General features: G+C 58.2%; 2 protein-coding genes across 7 annotated transcripts in view; one reads left to right on the top strand and one right to left on the bottom strand.

The window, feature by feature from the left end:
• The window catches only part of IFT140 (intraflagellar transport 140), a 70494-nt gene that overhangs the window by 14011 nt on the left and 38331 nt on the right, over nt 1–18152 (bottom strand). The window lies entirely within an intron of this gene.
• On the top strand, nt 1444–16430 carry TMEM204 (transmembrane protein 204). Its single transcript, XM_032604077.1, has 3 exons — nt 1444–3294; nt 7947–8102; nt 15697–16430. Exons 1-3 carry the CDS (start codon nt 3018–3020, stop codon nt 15939–15941), a joined length of 678 nt encoding a protein of 225 aa, XP_032459968.1. The 5' UTR covers nt 1444–3017; the 3' UTR covers nt 15942–16430.

Below are 18152 nucleotides of genomic sequence, written 5' to 3' on the forward strand. Positions count from 1 at the left end.
TGTGCAGGCTGCCAGGCCCCACTGTGCCCCTCAGTGAACATTTGCTTCTCCCCCCCGGCACCTGGCACCTCTGTCCCAGGCTGAACTCCTGGTGCTCCCTCCACCCTCACACAGAGCCCCTGGGTCAGGCGGGGAGTGGGGTCCCCCAACTCCAAGGACAAGCATGACACCCAGGTGGGCCTTGCCATGTGCTGAATGGAGGCGGGGGGCCTGGGGACGGACCTGCAGAGCTGCCCTCTGACACCCCTGGCACAGGCTTGGGCCGGGCTCTTCCTTCCTTGTTTGGAGGTTTCTAGCATCACTCTCCCTCCAATGCTGATGGGGGCTCCTGCCCGTCCCCTAGCAGGTCCCAGGACAACCTCAGACCCAGGACGGCCTCCCTGAGAATAGATGCTGGCAGGAGGGAGGATGCTCTGGGGCCCCTCCTCCTGGGGCTTCATCCCCTGATGACCCCAGAGCCCTGAGGAGAACAGACCAGTAACTAACTTCTGGGATGCGAGCGGCTGGTGGCCCTCGGGATGCGTGAGTCACTGCGGACTCCACCCGTCCGTTCTCAAGGAGCCCCTGGGCGAGCAGTGTGGAAGCAGGGTGCCAGCCACTCCCGACAGCCTTTCCGTGGGCAGCTTTACCCCATGTGAGTCCTGGGGTCTGTGCATCCAACCAAAAGTCCATGTGGACACCCGCCTAGTCCCCGCCAGAGCCATGAGCGCTTCCTGCTGTCTGGTAGCGTCTGCACCCTGTCAAGTGAGGGGCAGATGGACTCCGAGCGGCCCGACACTTGGGAAAGACTTGTCCTCTGAGAAGCTCCCAGAGCGAGCCAGAGGACCCTCCTCTTGGGCTGCTCTGTGGAGACCCTGGTGGGACGGAGCAGTGGTTGACTACTCCCAGCTTCACGTCCCACCAAGCAGCATACACGCTGTGTCCAGACCTCCCGTGTGTCTCTGCTCTAAAACAACGTTGCTGCTTGTCCGCGTGAAGGAGCAGGGGAGGCCTTGACAGGGCCAAAGACCTGGACCCCGGAGAACAGGAAGGGCCCCTGGGGTGGCACACGATGGATGAGAGGGTCCTTGGAGGACTCAGTCATCCTGACTCAAGGTCTGCTCCCAGGCTGGCCACCCTCCCCCTCCCCAGCCCAGCTGTCCACTCCACCCAAGCCCGAGGCTGGGGCTGGTCTGATAGGAGCCCCAGCAGGTGACCCGGCCTGCTCCCCGCCCAGCCTGGGAGAGAGCTGGATGGCCCAAGGGCTGTTCCCAGGACAAGCAAAGCAGGGGCTACAGTTCCTGAAACCCCCTGCTTGCTTTTCAACGGAAATTAGCCACTTAAAGACTGGCTCAGGATAAGCGATTCTAATGAGTAAGGAGGGAAATCAACGCTCTTTTAATGGAAACTTTGAGGAAAACTTCCTTTTCGAGGCGATCTACTGCACTGTGTGCACAGGAGCCCCAGCCCTAGTCCTCAGAGCGGGTGCCCTCCCACAGGGTCTTCTGAGCTGACAGACCCCCAGGTGCCTCCCCACCCACAGAGCAGCTGGAGTGAGAGCAGGGGGAGCAGGGGGCAGCCCCGCTTCTGGCACAGCCGAGGGAAGAGGGAAAGTGGCAAGAACTCAGCTGACACGTTTGCTACAAGCTCTGGTGGGAAAAATCCAAAGGACATAAAATTCCTCCGGGAGCTGATGGACAGATGTTTCTTGAGAACCTTGATTCTCCAAAGACCCCTGCCTTTTAGGAATGTAAACTTGGGGCGGGAACTTCCAGGGCCAACCAGTTTGGTTTCAGCACAGGCCCGGGCTGAATGAGTCGCAGCCCAGAGAATTTGAGCAGAGCAGATGACTATCTCTCTGAGCACCCCTCAGCCTGACGGCTTATGTGACACAGGGCAGGGCACCCAGTGCAGGACCTGGGGCCTTGTTGCCCACACACACTCTGTCAGGAGCAGACAGGGCCCAGGCCCTCAGGCCTCGCCGGGTGCACGGCTCGTCCAGAACCCAGCCTCTTGCACCTCAAGGACGATGGCCTGCTCTGGCGGGTCTCCAAGTATGGGTGAGGGTCTCAGCTGGGAGGTGGAGGAGTCCAGGGTGCCTCCCCACCACACTGGCCCTTCTCTGCTGCACACCTATGGGTGCATGGCACCCATATGCTGGGGGAGTGACCGATGGCTGGGGGATGCCCAGTCCCCAAGGTGGGCGACTGGTCACCAGCGCCCTGCTCGCCCCGAGCCACCGGGTCAAGACAGACAGCGGGGCCTGTGGGCCTGCCAGGCTGGCATCCCTGGCCTCCACTTTCAGGGAAGGTGGGGAGGGCGGGGGAGGGTCCCGGAGCAGGCCTCCAGAAGAAGGCCCCCCTGCCTTTCCTATCAGGAAACACATCCTGTTAGTGTCTGGCTGCTATTTGTTGCAGTTGGCTACGCCCTCCAGCTCACCAAAAACAGCCTCAAAAACAACCATTTCCTCTCTGCTGAGAGACAGGGGGAAAACGCAGGCGCGAGGCACACACACACTCACTCACACACGCACGCGCATCCCTGCAGCAACCCGTTTGCTTTCCAGGACCAGCTGTTGGGTGGCGGAGGCACCGGGAAGGGGCTCAGGCAGCGGAGGCCCCAGTGGCTCACTTGCGCTGCTCCCAGCGGCCCTGCTCAGAGCCCTGCTCTGCACTGGTCCTGAGAGTGAGGCCCAGGCACCCCGCGTTGCTGCCTGCCTTGCAAGTGATTTCTGTTCTCTTCGCCTCCTCCTCCTCCCAGGAAGACGGCGCGCTCACGACTCTGGACTCTCGCTGGTGCCCCTGCTTCCTCCCCGGGATGGGCAGCTCAGAAGGCTTCAGCTCAGGCCTGGCCCTGCTCCAGGTGCAGGAAGGAGGGTAAGGAGGGCCGCGAGGCGGGCGCCCCCGCACCTGTCGCATGGGCCTTCCTGACACCTCCAAGCATGAGCGGTGATGTCCTCTAGCCACCCCTGGTGACAGCAGCTGACCGACTGGGACTGGGACTTTCTCCACGACAAGGGGACGGCACCGCAGTCCGCAATGACTGTCCAGAAAGTGGTGGCCACGGCCGTGCTGGTGGCCCTCGTCTCTCTCATTCTCAACAACGCGGCGGCCTTCACCCCCAACTGGGTGTACCAGACGCTGGAGGACGGGCGCAGGCGGAGCGTGGGGCTGTGGCGGTCCTGCTGGCTGGACAGGGCCAGGGGAGGGCCAAGCCCGGGGGCCAGGCCCGGGCAGGCGGACGCGCGGGACTGCGAGGCCCTGGGCTGGGGCTCTGAGGCGGCGGGCTTCCAGGAGTCGCGAGGCACCGTCAAACGTAAGTCTGCTTATTTTCCTTCCTCCTTTAAAGCGGCTGTGGATGCGGGCACATCTGCTGACGGGTGATGGGTGCTCTGCTCACAGGGGTAACCTTGGCTCTTGGGGACCCAAGCGAGCCCCAAGCTCCAAGCTCACCCTGCTCCGGCCCCTTTGGTACAGAATTCTTCCTGTGCAGGAGGGGGCTTTCTCTCTGCCGTCATGCATAGCTACAGTACGGATACATTAACCAAAGCAAGGAAAATATGTTTTTCCTGGTGGAAAATAAAGATTGTTAATGAGTAAAATAAACAAGAAGCTTAAAAACATGCAGCTGGGTTTGGACTTCATTCCACAGTTGTCAGGGTCGTTAATGCAGTGGGCAGCATAGAGGGAGATGCTCCAGGAACTGCCTGTAGGTGGGATGCCCAGGAGAGACTGGGAGACTGATGGCCTTCAGAGGGCAGAGAAGAGCCGACTCCTGCGAGCAAGGCCCTGGCTCCCTTCTGCCCAGTGGTCCTGTCTGGTTTGTCACATCCGGCACAGGGTCCATTACAGCTCTGAAAGGTGGGAACTTGACTTTGAAAGGGGGGTAGGGTTTGAGTGTACGGGAAAGAAGGTTCATAAATATGAAAACGCTTGTCACCTAATGTGTAGACACATGGCAACAGCAGCCGATGGGCAAAAGTCTCCCCAGTGACAACCCTTTAAAACTGCAGACAAGAGTCTAACATGTAGACCGCATCACCTGTTCTGAATACAACACTTGTCCTTAGGAAAACATGGCTCCGGCCAGGCCTCTGCTGGCTGCTCCAGAGGGCATGCCTCACTCAACTCAGGCGTGATGGCCCTCAGAATCCTGACCCACGAGGGAATGGGAGTGGGGGGATGTTGCCTCCACTTCACAGGCAAAGAGACTGAGGCTGTAGGAGGCGTGTGGCTCCGTTCAGGTCCCCGAGGGGACGTGAACCCGTCTTTGCACGTGGACCCCTCACAGCACAGCCTGGGGGTGTCTTCCATCGGGAGTGGCTGACTTGCCAGCCCGCCCCGCCCCCCCCCCATCCCGCTTTACAAGCAGAAAGCCACAACCTCCCTTAAAAAGGGCGGGGCTTCCCTGGTGGCGCAGTGGTTGAGAGTCTGCCTGCCGATGCAGGGGACACGGGTTTGTGCCCCGGTCTGGAAAGATCCCACATGCCGCGGAGCGGCTGGGCCCGTGAGCCATGGCCGCTGAGCCTGCGCGTCCGGAGCCTGTCCTCTGCAATGGGAGAGGCCACAACAGTGAGAGGCCCACGTACCGCAAAAAAACAAAACAAAACAAACAAAAAAGGGCAAAGAGCCTGAATGAATCAATGAGCTTCTGTGAGCTCTCAGATCAGGGGCCTGTGGGAGGCTAGATAGGTCAGCTGAACTTGGGTCGCTGTGACCTGCCGGTCAGACTGGTCCTTCTGGGCTCTAGGTCTGTCCTGAGGAGCAGTGAAAGCCAGTGACTGGGGCTCTAGCGTGGGCTCCGTGCAGGCCACGCCTCTCCCACCCCACAAGTGCACTGCACCACCCCCCTCCCCGCCACAGAGCAACCCCCCACCCCGGGGGGAGGCCCCACGTCAGCCCAGCCCCTGCCCTGGGCTCAAGGCCTCCAATGCCGCACAGGTGCCCGCTCCGGGCATCCGTCCCCCCGCCCCCTTGTTGAGTCGGGTCGGGTCAGGTCAGGCCAGGAAGACACAGGCCGGGACGCTCTCTGCCTCCAGACCGCACAGCCACCCTGCTGCATGTCCCGAGCACCCCGCTCACCTGCCCTCGTTTGCTGTCCCTCCCTGACCACCTGATAAGTCCCCTGAACAACTTTTAAAACATCCTCCTGCCATAACACGGCATTTGTGGCAGCTGACCTTTAATGATGCCCTGAGCATCAGAGGTTTTCCCAGAACAAGGGAAATGTCTTTGGAGCTTCTCTTGAACGAGGCTGAGACCAGGGAGGGGGGCTGGCAGATGTCTCACCAGCTCCCGGGGACGGAGCACTGCTGCCCCGGGGGTTCCGGAGCTGGGGGCTTCTGGCCTGGTTTCTGGGCTGCCCCCTTCAATCAAACCAGCTCCCAGTCTCATCAGCTCTCATGCAAAACCCCAGCCCAGGCTTTGCACCCAATGGTCCAGCCTCCAGCCAGGCTAGGGACAGGGAGGAGTGGGTGGCCTCGACCATGGAATCACCTCCGTCTGTCCATGCCAAGCCCCGTGTGGGGGTACCGAGGGGGCGAGACTCGTGTTGCTTCACCCTAGAGATTCCAGACATGATGCAGGTGGCCAGGGCAGCTCTCAGGGACAGCAGCCATGCTCCTGCCGGCTCTGTGCCCAAGTCCTGGCAGAGCCCGCAGAGCTGAGCCAGAGCCACTTGGTGCATTGGGCCAACACCACCGTCCCCCAACGTAACAAGCTCTAGTGAGGGTGTCCCGAGCATGCTGGGTCAGGGGACGACCCTGGGTCAGGCCCTCCAGCTGCCCCCATGTCACGCCAGGTCCCGTCCTCGAGGACAAGGCCCTTCCCCACACTGGCTCACTGGGCGTGTGCAGCGGCTGTGATTTTTGTTACTCATCAGGTGGGGGCCTGGAGGTACCTCACAGCCCAGGACGGGGGTCAGTCTTGCTTTCTGGCCCCCGTTCTCTCTGCCACTTTTCATCTCTCTAAGTTTTGTGCATTCTGTCGGGCACCTGTGTCCTTGCCCTGAAGCCGGGGGGGATGTGAATAAACACGTAATTAAATCTCCTGGGGTGACTGCTGCTGTCTCCTGGGAGGCAGCCTCACAGGGCACTGGGGTGGGAAGGGGCACAGCGACTGTCCAGCCAGCAGACACTCACGGCCACGTTCTCATGGCTCCTCAAAGCCCAGTGCTGCTGCCCAGGCCGCGCACACAGCAAGTGTGAGGACCCGTCAAACGTCCAGGCTTGGTGGGTGCTAGTGAGGACTGGTCCCCTCTGGGTGGCTGGGAAAGGGGGCATGGCCAAGGGGAGAGTCCACCACCTCAGCCTTTACAGCCTCGGGCAACTGGGTACTAGGCAGCGGCCCAGGTCGAATGCTTGGAGGGTGGATTGCTGCCAGGGTGTGTGGCATGGGGCTGAGCGCTCAGAGCTGCTGGGGCCACCGGGAGGGCAGGGCCTCGTGGTGCCAGCACCAACACACTGCAGCGCAGACACTCCCGGCATGGCCAGCCCGTTGGTGCACGTCTTTCCTTGCCTGCGAGGCTGGGCCCCGGAACTGGAAGGACATTCCTGGGCCCAGAATGGATCCAGGTTCTGCCCTGTGTTGTGAACACCCATGACGTTTTAACAGCCCTCATCTCTGAGGCCACCTCCACTTCCAAACTCTATGACCTCTTAGAGTAGCAGGACCTTCTGTACGGGCGTTTGAAGGACAAAAATTGTTGCAAAGAAAACAGCGTGAAAAAGGCAGGAAGAGTGTGATGAACAGCAGCCTCCATGGGAAGCCAGCTGGTGTTCCAGAGTCTGTGGCCCGAGCAACCGGAGCCCCCGTGCTGACAGAGGAGCCGCGTGTCCTCCTGCTCCCACGGGGACACGAGACCTCATGAGCAGCCAGGAAGGTTTCTGCAAATCTCGAGCGCTAGCAGCCCTGCCGCCCCAGCCTTGGGGGAGAGGAGGGGTCTGAGCCTGTGTGCGGGGAGCCCACTTTGTTCTCTGGCCCAGCCTCTGTCCTTTCTTCGAGTTGCTCCGGAGCTGCTGCCACACCACTGCCAGAAGCCCTGAGCTCACCAGGCTGCACCGCCCACCCCCGGCTCCTCGTCTCCCTGAGTTTTAAAGGGTCAGGGTTCCCAGCGACTGCAGCTATGCTTTGTGGTAACTTTGAAGACTACAGAACCCAGAACATGAGGGCTCGGTCACCCGGCAGTGAGGCCCATGGAGCGTGTGCGGCCGCGCAAGGAGCAGGCGAGAGTGTCACAGGCGGCGTCAAGCCCTGGCAGAGGTGCCGTCCGTCCATCTGTCTGCCTGGGAATGCTCCTTGGCCCTCGGTGCCAGGCTCTCCTTCCAGAAGCCCTCTGCCCCTCCACCCTCAGGGCTGCTCTGACTTCGCAGCAGCCCGAGGCCCCTGCACCACAGTCCAGAGCCAGGCCTGGGATCTGGGAAGGGTGAAACCCCTCAAGCTCCGGACAGCAGGAGGGAGGCCAGCGGGAAGCAGGTCGAGACCCCTGGGCAGGAGGAGCTGACCCTCCGTGGCAGGAAGCGGCACAACGCCCCCACGAGACTCTGGACTCCACAAGTGCTAAATATGAATGCCACCTGCCCGCAGAGCATGAATCAGACAGCGCTGCACCTGAAGCCTGGGGGGCAGGGACACTTTTACAGCATGGAAGGACCACGGGCAAGGGGCCTGACTTCACGGTGGACGGCTTTGCCCTCCAGCACATGGGTGGGAAAGTTGACTCCCCTGATGGCCTCTTGATGACACCTCCATGGCCCCCACCTTTGCAGTCCAAGCATCGGGCTGCCCCATCCTCCTTCTGCCCTGTGTGCACAGCCTCCAAATGCCTTGCTCAGGGACCAAGGGCAGGTGGGGGCTGGGAAGGGAGTGGTGAGACTCGCTGAGACGGAGGGAGGAGTCCCGGGAGGGGCAGGCAGCCCAGTCTCGAGTGGTCTCGCCCGTGCTGACCGCCTGCTTCTCTCCCTCCGGCAGTGCAGTTCGACATGATGCGAGCCTGCAACCTGGTGGCCACGGCGGCACTTGCCGCAGGCCAGCTCACCTTCGTCTTGGGGCTGACGGGCCTGCCCCTGATGTCACCCGATTCCCAGTGCTGGGAGGAGGCCATGGCCGCTGCGTTCCAGCTGGCAAGTAAGTACCCTCACCCGGGTCCCGGCCAGGCTGAGCAGCCGCATCCCCAGCTCTTGTCAGGGCTGGCAGGTTGGCTGTGGCTTCTAAAGTCATGGTGACCCCCGTGGGTCACGCTCCCACCCCACCCGTCACTGTGGGCAGCAGCAAAACAGAAATACACACAGGGGCGGAGCGCTGAGGTGCAACCAGATGGGTTTCTGTCTGCTGAAGGCCTCCCGGCCCTTCCCATCTAAGACAAGGTGCCGAGGCTCACGGTGACCTGCTTTGCTTTCCAAAGTCTTCAGCATCTGGTGTTTTCTCTGCCCCTCTGTAGCCTGTGTGGCAGGCAGCCTGGGTTCACGCTCCTCCCATGAGGGTGCAGCAGCCTGCTGCAGGCACTTGGGCACATGGGCAGAGGGCGGTGCCCTTCTGACCCCTTGCCTGCCTCCATGGCCTTCCTGGCTAACGGTTAGCAGACGGGGAGTTCTGGGCACACATGGTTCCCAGCTGGCGACCTGCATGCTCGGTTATAAATGCAGCTTCCTGGGGCCCGGCTGGGGTGAGCAGGGCCCTCCTGTAAGAAGCACAGACAAAGCGTGGAGGACCCCGCCAAGCACACAGGGATGCACATGCAACACTAGGGCCAGAAAAGCGTGATGGGGGCAGTGTGGGAGAGAGCAGCGAGGCTTTGGCCATCAGCAAACAATCCAGAAGCCACCTCGGCCTCTGGGGGCGACTGCAGGGTGAAATGGGGCAGGGCCTGGGCACTGTAGTCTTCATAGGGCGAGTGCAGCAGCGCCGTGGATGATGAATGGAACTGTTCCAGGAGGCTCTGCACAATGACCACGGAAGCCCCAAAGCGTCCACCCGGCACCCCAGAGAGCGGAGGGGCGTCTGTGCTGGTTTCCCCTCTCCCTCTGCCTGCCTCACTGGCCCAGGTTTAACGATCACGGGAACCTGGGAGCTCAGGTTTCCTGCTGCCTACGGGGAAGGTCAGATGGGGGGCTGATGGGACAGAGGAAGGGCCAGGACGTCACCAGCCCACCGCCTGCCTCTCCGGCTCGGTGGAGAAGGCAGTGTCCCAACCATGAGGGTGCAGTTTCAACACACGCGGCGGGAGGAACGGCAGGAAATACGAGTGAATCACTTGGGGAATAATGGATCCCGGCCCTCATCGTCCTGGAGAAACACAATTTCCAGAATGCAGCTGACAGGCTGGCAGCACTCGTGCTGGAAAGTGCCGGGTGGGACTCGGAAACAGGCCCTGTTCACAGAAGGCCAGTCACTTCCCTGTGGCCGGGCAGGACGGAGGGCGTCGCCAAGGCCTAGGAAAGAGCGCAGGCTTTGATGTCAGGAGAACAGAACTGTGTCCGGCCCTACGGCTTACCAGCCATGTGAACGGGGCAAAGCCACACCTCAGTTCACCCAACTGCAAAATGGGGTAATGCCCATCCTGCCTGGGGCAATTCTGAGAGTTAACCAGGTACATGAAGCGGGACCTCGGACCTCCACCTCCTCCCTCCTCTAGGACTGTGAGGAAAAACACGGACATTCCAATGCCACACATGTAGGAAAATCACCCACCTGCCCTCTGCTGACCTTAGGGCTGTAAATCAAGCAGTTTCCTCGCCTCACTGAAACCACCCACCTCTCTCAAGTGGGATCATCTGAAATTCCATCCCTTCAAGAAGGAAGTGGAAGATTTTGCAACGTGATTGGAAAAGCTGGATTAGAAACAGATATTTTAGTGGCATTAAAGGAATAAAAGTAACAGCTCTTGATTCTGAAAGTAACTCCTCCTAGCAGGATGATCAAATCTGTCATTGCATTTCTTAAGAAACTTCTTTGAGACACTTATTTAGAATTATTAGAAAAAATATTGTGGGTTTGGTGTCAAAACTGACGTCTTACTTTCTGTAAACTCTTGTTTCAGAACAAAATATTGTTTCCAAATAACACACCAAAAAAATGGAAACAGGGGAACCCCCATTAACTAAAATCAAACTGTCTTGCATCAGTCGGTGGGGGTTGGGGGGCACTGCCAAAGGTCTGGGGGTCAGGGGCTGTCCTGGCCAAGTGGGGGCTGGGGGCACATGCTGCTTTCCTGAGTATTTCCAGGCCAGCAGAGCCTCTGGAAAGGTTGGACCAGGCTCTGTCCAAAAACCGTCAGATAGGCAGAGGCCCACGGAAAAAGCCAGAAACCCCGAGCAGCACCTGTGGCACTTCAGATGGTCCCTCTGCCTCCGCAGGCCCCCTCTCCCCGTGGTGTCCGACGGTTACCCCCAGTGGGTCTGCTGTGCCCAAAAAGGAAATGCATTTGGCCCTGTTTAGACTTGTTTCATTGACAAACAGTACAGAACACAGCTCTGTGCCTTTCTTCTATCACACTGCTAATTTTAGAGTTAGGTTTTTTCCTGTGCTCTGGTCTGTTTTAAACAGTCAGGGAGAGACTGAAGGGCGCCAGGATATCCTGTCCCAGGAGGGGGAAATGCCTGCTGGTACCTGTTATGCAAGGGAACCTTGAGTCCCCAGTGCTAGGGCCAGAGGGTGGGCGGGGGGAGAGAGGTGCTCGTGAAGGGGGGAAGCACACGGATTCCCCGGGAGGCCGGGACCAGCCGGAGAGCAACACCCCAGCGGGAGGAGACAGGAGGCCGGCCGCTTGCCCATTCATCCCACGGCCGTTTCTGGCCGTTTCCACCACGCTTGCGTGATGCCCAGCCCGGGTCTGTGAAAGGGCGGCCCCCGCTTCTCAGGGCTGTGGCTCCAAAGGACGCTGTCCCAGACGCCAGGGAGAACCCAGGAAACGCTGCTCTTGCAGGGCAACAGCGTGACTACCAGCCATTTCACCAGGTTTGCTCTACTGAACTCAGGCCACCGCATGCAATAGTTTGCAATTTCTTTGCAGAGTTTTCCGAGTGTGATTTTAATTTACCTTAAAGTTGGAAAAAGTCCTTTCAGTCCCTTATTCCACCCCCACCCATAAGCTGAACACCCTGTGAAAGCACTGTGTTCGCTGGGGTCACAGCAGCTGTCCACCAGCCCCAGCCTGGCCCACCCCTCCTCAGACCCAGCAGGACGATTTCAAGAGCGGCATTTCATGGACCTTGTGGGCTTCACGTCTGCAGGCTTCCTCTCTCCACTTCTGGAAATCCTAAGACTTTTTCTTATGATGGAAAACTTACACCCTAAGGGCCGCTTACTCTGCGCCGTGAGAAGGCTGACTTTATCGTCCCAAAGGTCAGTCGGGGTGATGCACGGTGTCTGTCTTGGCAACTCGTGAGCTGGTGGAGATCATGCTGTTCTTGCAAACCTGCTCATAGGAACGTACCACTTTCTGTGCTTTACTACAAAGCAGCACTTGGCTTGGGCCAGACACTTCGCTTTCCTGTCTTCTGAGCCCACTTCCCAAGCCCAGTCCTGCCCCCGCACCCTGGGGAGAGTGTCACCTTCTCCTTCCCTAGACTCTCTCCCTAAGTGGGAGGCACTTGTCCCCACCTTCTGCTGCTCACAGCTGAGCCTCAAGTGCTCTGTACATGTTCCAGGGCCTTGGCCAGCACTGCCCTGTGGATGCTGAGGCAGGTGTGCTGCTTGAGGGCTCAGGGCTCAGCCACATGTTCTTCCCAGCTGTGGGCCCTGCGTGTGCTTGATGGCCACTCCAGAGGAAGGCCTGTGACCGCCAGTGGAGCCCTGGGAAGCCGGCAGGAAGGAATAGAGGAGAGGGCGCTGTGAACCACAGCGCCACAGCCGCCGGCTCACAGAAAGGGACTATTTGCTTTGGAAACAACAAGTTCATGAGGACGGAATTGACTCCACGTGCAGAAGTCCGTGCATTTGCTTAAAACTCTCCCCTTAGATTCGCTTCTGTACAAACAGCGATGTCACTGAAAAATTCAGGAGAAAGGGGACCTGAACGTCAGGAGAATGGAGAAACTGCACTTCAGGCTGGCGGTGGCGAGAGAACCTTATCAAAGTAAAAGGCCAGTTTGATTTCAGGAGGATGTGCCCACACGGCCAGCGCAGGCAGCCGCTGCCTCTCCGCGTCTCTGTGGCTTTCCGCCATTGCCGCGTGGCACATGCTTGGTCCCCGCATCCCATGCATCTGCTCAGGCCACACCGCCCCCACTGGCCCAGGGCAGAGTCCACGTGTCCCTGAGCCAGCCCCACTGTGACATCCACCCACGGCCCAGCCCCTGGGCCCACTGTTCCAGTCAGTTCTTTGTATTTTCCTACTGCAGGAATAAATGTATTTTTTTTTATGTTAGGGAAGCATATCCCTTCTCTGACTGTACGTGTTCCAAGTTGAACTAAGATAAAGCAAAAGGGCTTCCCCGATGGTACAGTGGTTGAGAGTCCGCCTGCCGATGCAGGGGACACGGGTTCGTGCCCCAGTCCGGGAAGATCCCACATGCCGTGGAGCAGCTGGGCCCGTGAGCCATAGCCGCTGAGCCTGCGCGTCTGGAGCCTGTGCTCCGCAGCGGGAGAGGCCACAACAGTGAGAGGCCCGCGTACCGCAAAAAAAAAAAAAAAAAGTCCCTCCAAGAGGCTCTGCGCTCCCCCAGCCTGTCACCCCCACCACTCTTCCCGCTGGTTTTGCAGACGTGGGTGGCTGTGCCCGGCTGTGTCCGGCTGTCTGTTCACATGTGAATTCATACTTCTTTCATCTTGTGACATAAGAAAGAGTCTTCTCCATTGTAGGCCGTACAGCTGAACATACGGAGGAAGTTAATAAGCTGAGTAAAACGGCAACAAAGCAACAGCCTGCCCCGTTTCCAAAAAAACGGACGATGTGATCTTAAGAACCATAGTAGCCCTGATGCTGGCAAGTGGGTGGGTGTTCCCCACCTGAAGGGAGCAGCGCCTCCCCAACCCCCACCCCCACAGCCCTCATCCTAAACGGGGGTGCCTGGATCAACGGGTGGGTGACTGCCCAACTGAGCGCTCAGGGGCCAGGACAGGAGGATGGGAGGCGCCCTCCCACCAGGCAGATGGAGCTCAGGATGGTGGTGCCAGGAAAGGCAGGGGGACCAGCACGCAGCGTGAGAAGACTCAAGGCCAGGCGTGTCTTGAGGGCCGGGAGACGCTAAAGCGTGTCCTCTACAGCCTCCACAGGGCGAACAGCGCAGCCGTGGGAACGTGGCAACGAGAGGCACGTGGCCAGAGTCGTGACACGCTTTAGGAAGTGCTTGTTAATAGAAGACTGTAAAGTTAGTTGCACTTCTAGGATATTCTAACTGCCTTACTATGAACCTTATGTACAAAGGACTCAGGAGACACACAAGTGACACCGAGAAGCCCATGTGCGCTGCCTCCAGCCCCGGTCAGTGGTGGCCGCCCGTTGGCTGGGCCTGTCTGAACCGAGCACAGAGCAGCTGTGTCTCCCCCGTGGCCCGTGGCCCAGCACCTCGTCTCCAAGGATGCGCATTTCAGATGCTCTGATGTGGGGTCCCGGTCATGTTTCCTGTGACCTGTGACAAGCAGGGTCTCATTCGGGCGCAGTCCTGGGAGGGTCACGGGTCCCAGGGCCATGTGTGTGCCCTGCTGGCATGCCCCGTGCTTTCCTCAGTCAGGCCCTGTCCAGGTCGGGGTCTCACAATTCCCAAGTCTCCACTGGATGGCCTTGCAGTAAATTCAAGGTCTTCTGTTCTCAGTGACGCAAACCAACCCCATGTCAGATAGCCGATGGCCCTGGAGGCTGTGCGGAAGCCCAGTTCCTTCGCCCGTTCCCTTCTGATGGACGACGCTGCAGATCTGTGCTGAGGCCAGGAGGCTGGTCCATGTGGCCTGTTGCTCCTCCGACCCCACTCCCCCGAGATCATCAAACCCCTTGGCTAGGTGGCCCAGGGAGCCCCACCCTCTGCTGTGGTGACCAGGGTGAGTCAATTTCTTGGAACCCAACATGCCTGAGGAGGAGAAAGGCCCTCGGGGGCCCAGCGTGGTCCAGACAGGACTCCCAGCCCCTCCTGGACTTGTCTCGCCTCCTGCCCTGGGCTCTGGCCAGGCCGAACTGCCCGCTGCAGCCCCTCCACCTGCCCTGCACTGTGACATCTGCACATCTGTTCATGCTGGTCCCCCACTCCCTGTGGCCTCCTGGCTTTCCTCAGGAAACCAGATCATGTATGACCTGGCGTGGCCCCAGAGCAAAGGGCAGCAGTGATGCCTGCTGACGATTCTAATAGCTGTGTCATGACTTAGTGCTGGGGCACAGGCTGGAGTTTTCTAGAAACACAAGCATTCTGGAAGCATTTCTGCGCCTTCCAGAAAGTATGAATTAAACATTTAACTGCTCCGGTCGTGTCCTAAACAATGGTGATGGTGACTAATCCCTGTGCTAATTCTCTATGGTACTTTGTGGAGCTTTTTATACATGGAAAGCTTCTCGATACTTCCTTTCTGTTAAAAATAACTAATTCTGTTTGTCATGCACACTGGCAAAGAAACTTCTGTTCCTCTCTCCCAGCTAGGAGTACATCCTCTGCCCACGATTTTGTGCCACCCGAGTTTTGCGTTAGTGAGGGAAGGAGTTAGGACCTGTGTTTTGTGTAATGCAAATGAAAGTACTTTATGTGTTCCCTTGTTTTCACTGTCTTTGGGCATTTTTTGCCAGCCAGGGAGCTTGTTGTGCCTTCTTTCAACAAGACTCAGAAGGACGGGGTGGGATGGGGCGATGGGAGTGAGGCCTCTGCCCCGTCCCAGCCATCAGGGGTTCCAGCCCAGATTCAGACCTGAACTCTTTCAAACATCAGTGTCCTGTTAGCCTAGCTGACAGATCTTGGGTGCGAAATCCTGGTTTTCCTATTGTAAGAACTAATAAAATCAAGTCTTTGGAGCTCCTTAAAGATACAACTATGGAAGTGACGATGTGACGGTATTAACAGCTGACCGAGAGGAGACATGGCCAACTTAACTGAGTCCACACAGGATGCTGTGCACAGTCCTGGACCCCCCCGTGTCACCTGGAGAGAGAGGGGACGGAGGGAGACCCGCAGGGGACCGGGTGGGTGAGGGGGACATTCTAGAACCAGCCGAGTCTATTCAGCCACAGTTCAGCTCCCCCCCACTCCCCCCACCCCGAATGTGCAGGCCCTCCGCCGTCTCAGGTTTTGAAAGAAAATATTTCCTCTGGAAGCAAACACTAAGAATAAGAAAACTCTTAAAAACAGGAATTCAAACTAAGTTAAATACAAATCTGAGTTGTTTCCAGGTAAGACTTAGAAAATATCTGCGTTTGCTTTCACTTTGAATGAATTAGGCGTTTATAAGCCAGAGCGGACCTTCCACGGAGTTACCGCTGGACTGTTCGGGGTGAGGAAGTGGGTGTCAGTGTCACCTCCATGGGGAGGGCGGCCAAGGAAGTGGCCTGACACCTGCCAGGTCACAGGAAGCACGTGAGCCCCTATGACCATCCAGGGTCAGGATTGAGCAGATAGCCCCTGCAATAGCCACCAGACCCAAAAGTCCCATAAAATTCAGCTCGACCCCAAGGCACCAGCACCGAGTGGAGCTGGGCTCTCAGCCCCAGGAGGACACGGTTGGGTGGGAGGAGAAGCGGGAGTGACCCCACGGCTGGACCCGCGGCCTCCCCTGCTCCCTGTCTCACCCTGTCCTTCGTCCGCAGGTTTTGTTCTGGTCATCGGGCTGGTGACGTTCTACAGAATCGGCCCGTACACCAACCTGTCCTGGTCTTGCTACCTGAACATCGGGGCCTGCCTGCTGGCCACCCTGGCTGCGGCCATGCTCATCTGGAACGTCCTGCACAGGAGGGAGGACTGCATGGCCCCCCGCGTCATCGTCATCAGCCGCTCCCTGACCGCACGCTTCCGCCGCGGGCTGGACAACGACTACGTGGAGTCCCCGTGCTGAGGGCGGCGGGAGGCCGCTCGGGGCTCTGTCCACCGCAGGGACCATCTGAGAAGCAGGGCGCTGCCTGCGCGGCTTCCCATGAGAGCACATGTATGACACGCATTCACTACGTTATACACGAACACAGGGCGTGACCACATACCGGCTGCGTCCCACCCCCACCCCCCCAACCCCGCCACGGCCCACTTCACGCTCGCGCACGTCCTGTCCTGGAGACGAGCTCCGGAGAGGCACGTCCGGGATGGCAGCCACCTCGCTCTCTGCCCTGGCCCAGGAGTAATTTATTCTGTATCTGCCAAGAGGGGCGTCCTGGGTCATATTTACTTTGATAAAGCAGAACACAGGGAATAGTTCTGAACTGTCCGTGATCTTCCTCCAGGGACTCAGAATTTACAGTCAGATGGTTACGGCTTTACAACAGGACTGTGTTAGTGATGTCCATTTACTCCTGATTATCTTCCTAAGTTAAAATAAAACACAAACCTCTTACCACGGTTTAAAACTTGTGTTTTATCCATTACACTGCCACGTGGTGAAGGAATATAGCTTATTCTTCTGTAGCTTTGTGGGTCAGCAGTCAGAGAAGGGTTGACACATTTTACAGGCCAGGGGGCAGAGCGCTGGGGACCACTCATGGCTCACTCATGTTTCCGTTCAGAAGTCCCCGTTTCTACAGACCCTAAGCACTGGCCGGACAACAGCAGGTTCACAGTTGGCACAGTATGAAGGAAAAAGTCTATTGGCTTAAAAAATTTCAGAGATTGATTCACTTTTTTCCCTAGAAAAGTCTTCAGTGCATCCAGCCAAACTTGGTGGGCTACAGAAGACCTTCCCAGCACCAGCCTGGTGCCAGCAGCCCTGGACCTGACTCTGTAGCAGGGACTAAGCCCCAGGCTGAACACAAGCACCTAAGAGCTGCCTCAGGGGCTCAAAAACCAGCCCACGTCCCCTGGGACCGGGCTGGGTTGCCCGGCCACACCCGCGAGGACAGTCCCCCGAGAGCGCAGCTGCTTGTTCCCGTGCCACGAAGCACATCTTCCAGCCCAGGAAACGAGGGACAGTGGTGGGCACTGTGCAAAGTCCGTGGTCGTGGTGTGGGGGTGGTCACTGTCTGGCTGCTGCCCCCACACTAGGCCAACCCTTTAAGAAACATTTAGCTTTGCTACCCAGACGATGTGCAGTGACCAGTCTGGAATTCGAAGGCCACGCTGCCCCAGGAATTTGTCTTTAGTCAGAGCAAGAGGTAGATCCGGTTGTTGCTTTAAAAAAACATAAAGCAACAGAGAATGACTTAAAGCACGTCTGGGCTGACCACGGATAGAAGCGCAGCTCAGGGCAGAGGTACAGTCGGCACATTAGGGGACCCAAAGGGCTGCCCTTCCTCCCCTGGGCACCTCAAGCTGTACAGTCTTAGCAGTGTTACATACACGACTACATATACTGCATGGGCCATGTGCTTACCTACGGTCTGTGATCGAGTTCCTATGAAACGGAAAGTGCCTCCAGCCACTCTTCACTTCCCTGATCAAAAGCCTCTTGCCCACCTGCAGCAGGGAAAAGCCCCTCTGCTGTGGACCAAGACCAGGTCTCAGGCTGCTTCTCGGTTATAGACCCATCACTGCAGACGAGGGCTGCTGGGGTGCCCTATCTCCCGTCCTCTTCCCACTTGAATTTCACCCTTCAATAGTTTTTCTACTCTTTGGCAATTAAAATCTGTCAAATGCTCCTGAGGAGCTCTGAATTCTCACAGGCACAGAGAGGAAGCTGCTTATAGGTAGCCCTTGATTGACAACTTAGAGCAATTTTAATTGCATTTTGCCTGCCGTTTTGAGAGTTTACTATCAAAACCTTTACTGTTTAGGGCTTCCCTCGTGGCACAGTGGTTAAGAATCTGCCTGCCAATGCAGGGGACACGGGTTCAAGCCCTGGTCCGGGAAGATCCCACATTCTGCGGAGCAACTAAGCCCCGCGTGCCACAACTACTGAGCCTGCACTCTACAGCCTGCGAGCCACAACTCCTGAGCCTGTGTGCCACAACTACTGAAGCTCGGGTGCCTAAAGCCCGTGCTCCGCAACAAGAGAAGCCACTGCAATGAGAAGCCTATGCACCGCAAGGAAGAGTAGCTCCTGTTCACCACAACTAGAGAAAGCCCGTGCACAGCAACGAAGACCCAACGCAGCCAAAAACAAAAAAAACTTTTCTGTTTAGTG

Source organism: Phocoena sinus, chromosome 15 (assembly GCF_008692025.1).
Source record: "Phocoena sinus isolate mPhoSin1 chromosome 15, mPhoSin1.pri, whole genome shotgun sequence".
Taxonomy (NCBI): domain Eukaryota; kingdom Metazoa; phylum Chordata; class Mammalia; order Artiodactyla; family Phocoenidae; genus Phocoena; species Phocoena sinus.

Coding starts and splice junctions, on each gene's coding strand:
- TMEM204 (XM_032604077.1), top strand. CDS start 3,018: ATGACTGTCCAGAAAGTGGTGGCCACGGCCGTGCTGGTGGCCCTCGTC. Junction 3,295..7,946: donor GTCGCGAGGCACCGTCAAAC/GTAAGTCTGCTT, acceptor TCCCTCCGGCAG/TGCAGTTCGACATGATGCGA. Junction 8,103..15,696: donor CGCTGCGTTCCAGCTGGCAA/GTAAGTACCCTC, acceptor CTTCGTCCGCAG/GTTTTGTTCTGGTCATCGGG.